The 3,641-nt window shown below is 38.0% G+C and overlaps 1 protein-coding gene across 2 annotated transcripts in view; it reads right to left on the bottom strand.

Moving 5' to 3' along the window:
• Window positions 1-1,764: 1,764 nt before the first annotated feature.
• Window positions 1,765-3,641, bottom strand: part of paqr3b (progestin and adipoQ receptor family member IIIb) — a 6,959-nt gene continuing 5,082 nt past the window's right edge. For both annotated transcript variants that reach the window (XM_020609880.1, XM_020609879.1), the window contains exon 7: window positions 1,765-3,081. In XM_020609880.1, the coding sequence (XP_020465536.1) occupies window positions 2,942-3,081 (140 nt within the window). In that variant the 3' untranslated portion in view covers window positions 1,765-2,941. The remainder of the gene's footprint in view (window positions 3,082-3,641) is intronic.

Here is a 3,641-nt window from a genome sequence, read left to right as displayed (position 1 = left end):
AGAGAGTGGTAAAGACTGTGGAGAAGATCACCAGGACTCCATTGCCCTCTCTGCAGAGCATTTACCACTGCAAGGTGCATAGGAAAGCTGCCTCCATCCTCAAAGATCCCACCCATCCTCAAAGATCCCACCCACCCCCAGCACAGACTGTTCGCCTCCCTACCCTCTGGCCAGAGGTTCAGAAGTGTGAAATGCAGGACCACTAGACTGAAAAACTCTTTCTTTCCCTCTGCCATCAGACTCCTAAACAGCTGAGGAGTTTGTTACCAGGAAATAAGTCATGTACCGTTTACATTCTCAGTTTGCACATGCATAATTGCGCATTGACTGTTGACTGCTGCACATGCTGCTCCCATGCAGCATACATTCTCTATTATATTCTTATATATTTTTATTATACTGCTGCATTTGCTGCTTAAAGTGCCTTAGATTTAGTGTTACTTATCTACTTTATATTTCATTTGTATTTTGTGGCATTCATGTGGATGGCAAAGAAAGAATTTCATTGTACAGGGAAACATGTTTCCTAACTGTGCATATGATAAATAAACACTTTGACTTTGACTTGGAAAGGAAACTTAAAACATCTCAAAAAAAATTATCTTCAAGCAAATTGATGGCCGATTAATTCAAATGAAAACAAACAAACAAAAAAAAAAAAAACATGCCTCATGTTTATTGGAGACATGCAGTACTCAGAGAGGAGGTGAACAGTCCGTTTACTTTGATGACAAATGGGCAACAGTTCTTTAATTCGGTGGAGCCCTCTATTGTTCAGCAGTGCGAATAGCAGAAGCTCAAAAACATGATGCTTCCTCAGCAACTAAAATGAGATTATGGTCATCAGGTAACCAGGTCAGACTTTTATTCTGTCTGAACTTTTATCAAAGGTCATTGGTTCCATCATATTTTAAAAATAACAAATTCATGGTATCAAAATAAAAATAGTAACATTTCCCAGCATTCTTTATTCATGCAAAATGTTTAAAAATATGTTTTCACAGAGGCACGGAATTTTTTTTTTTTTTACATCGTTTGTTAGTTCCAGTGCTTTGTCATACAACTTACATTCAAGAAAACACCACAAATACAGGACAAAACACTCAGGAGCTCATTCAAAAAGGGGGGGAAATTACTATGACAATCAGAGAGTCATGCTCATAAATAATAATAATAATATACAAGAGGCTAGATAAAGTCATGTCTTTTAGCAGCTGAACAGTGCACCTTCCAGCTCTGCAGTAATAAACATGCTCTGCCTGAATTCATGAGTTGGTCTAAATATTAAACCTCACCATAAAGACCCACATAGTGGCCTCGTGATGTAACAGCAAAGATGATATCAGTCTGAGTCTGATCACTTGTTCTTGACCAAACGCAGACAGTAAGTGTATATACAGTGTACAAATACTCAAAGATAAGGCAAATGAAAGACATGGATTAAAAAAACAAAAATCTAAATATGTAATGGTACTAAAGTGTACTTGAGGAAAATAATGCACCTGAAAACACTTTACACCAACATCCAGTAGACAATAACCTCTTTCTCACAGCCTTAATGACAGGGAAGTAAGGCTGACAACTGATACCCCCCCAGGACAAATACACATGTAACTGGCCAGCCAGTGCAAGCAAAGTGCTACTTCTCAATGGGTTGTCTTTAAAAATGGGATTTCATTGTACGACTCAAGCTGCTGTTACAGGGCCACAGAAAAAAACAGATTTTCTCCTATGGACATAGTTTGGGTTTTTTTTTTTTTTTGCCTATGATTTTGAACCACAGTATTATAAAAAAAAAAAGTCCCTAAATAACAGTTTAAACAGTGTGTTCTACAAATCATACACAGTAAAGGGCTTTTAGGGGACATTCTCAATAAGGTCCAAAAATAAACTCCATTTACATTGACTGTATTAGGAGGGGGCGCAAATTTCCGAGCACATGCAGTACAACCCAAATATCTGCATATCAATAAAGACTGTTGTGTTGTTGTCCTGATGACTCTAGTCCTCTATGAACACAGCTTAACTGGTATGCTCTTGTTAGAAATTGTCAAGTAACTTAGTACTTTCCTACTGGCCAGGATTATATTCTGCTTAATCAAATTCAAGATAATATTCCCTTAATATCTGTGTGTTGGTGGCTCTAAAAAGACCCCAAAGTCCCGCGTAGAAGATGAATGTAGACAGGAGGCCCCCCGAGGCCTAAGCAAGTCACATGTCCAAATGCAAAACTTCAAGTTCTCATGACTTGTTTCCTGTACTTTCCACCATTTGTCAAGAAACGTCATACAATCTCAAGAACAAAATGATAACCCAATACAAAATTACAGGCATAGACACTTCACACAGGTTATTATGTTTGGTCCTTGTGGACATTTCCAGTATAAACCAAGTATAAGAAAACAGTTTAAAAAAAAAAGTGGTTTGTTTCTACAAATAAAAAAAAAGTTTCACGTATTGTGCACACTTCTTTTCATCAGCTGCATCACTTCACAATCTACAAGACTAAGTTACGGTTTCTGACCACTAACCACCATTCTCAGAGTCTGAACCAGTAAGGCTGGTCTGCTGAATTTTCTGTCAGAGAATGTAAGATGTATCTGCTGCTATACTAAATGTTATGACCTCAAAAACCTTATATCTGCAGAAGGCTGAGGTCTCAGATATGATGACCTCTAGTGGTGTTTAGGTGTTTCTACAGGATACAACAAGTGCATTTAGACTAAACAACAGCTTCTGAAGACAGAGCAGTGAGGTTTATGAGAACATGTGATTTAGGTCCAAACAACTCAAATTTAAATGCATCTTAAGCCTTGAAATGCATCTAAGATGATGACAGAGCAACAACCGCTGTGATTCTTCACTGACCCAACTAAATACAGCAAACACTTAACACCTACAACTGGAACCCTTTAAACAAAAATAACTTGATTGGTTTGACTTAGCTGCGGGTCTGGGTCACACAGGACTGGCTGTGTCTGAAGTGCATGATGTGTACTGCGGACTGGTGCCACCAATAAAACATGACCACCACCAGTATGTGCCACACCTGGTGGCTGGCGCCCAGGTAGTTCAGCTGACCTAGAAGAGAAGAGGAGGAAAAATAATTGTTCCAAGTACTGCACATTGTTATTGTTCAATATTCTAAACAAAAACATTTTCCTATTAAACAATATATCACCAGACATATAGGTTATACAAAATTTAAATATCTTACAAGATTTAAAAAAGGTTACCAATCAGTTTGTCCTTTCTTATAATACACTTGTCACTGTTGCAATGTCATAGTTTACTGGAACAACTGAACCACCATCGTTAATGTCTTAAGGAACAGCTGCTGATTTTTTCCCACCCTATAATATCTGCTGAGAAAAGGCCTGTAGTGCTGTACATTCACTCGTTAAGTGCTAATCAAGGAAACCTGTTTCAGCTGTGTAACCTTACAGCTCAGCCTGCCATATCACTGATGGAGAGAATTTAGAAACACGCTACTGCTGGTACAGTAGAGGGTGCTCTATCGTTTCTAGTTTGTTTACACTGCTATTATCACAAAAAATATGTTTTTATTAGTCAAACACAAAACTATATAATACATTTCCCCCCTACCATAGTAAGTCTCTGCTCACAAAGTACTGCAGGAT

The sequence above is a fragment of the Monopterus albus genome, unplaced genomic scaffold (genome assembly GCF_001952655.1).
Source record: "Monopterus albus unplaced genomic scaffold, M_albus_1.0 scaffold102.1, whole genome shotgun sequence".
NCBI classification, from domain to species: Eukaryota; Metazoa; Chordata; class Actinopteri; order Synbranchiformes; family Synbranchidae; genus Monopterus; species Monopterus albus.
The sequence above is the reverse complement of the archived record's forward strand: the minus strand, read 5'-3'. Positions and strand labels throughout refer to the sequence as shown.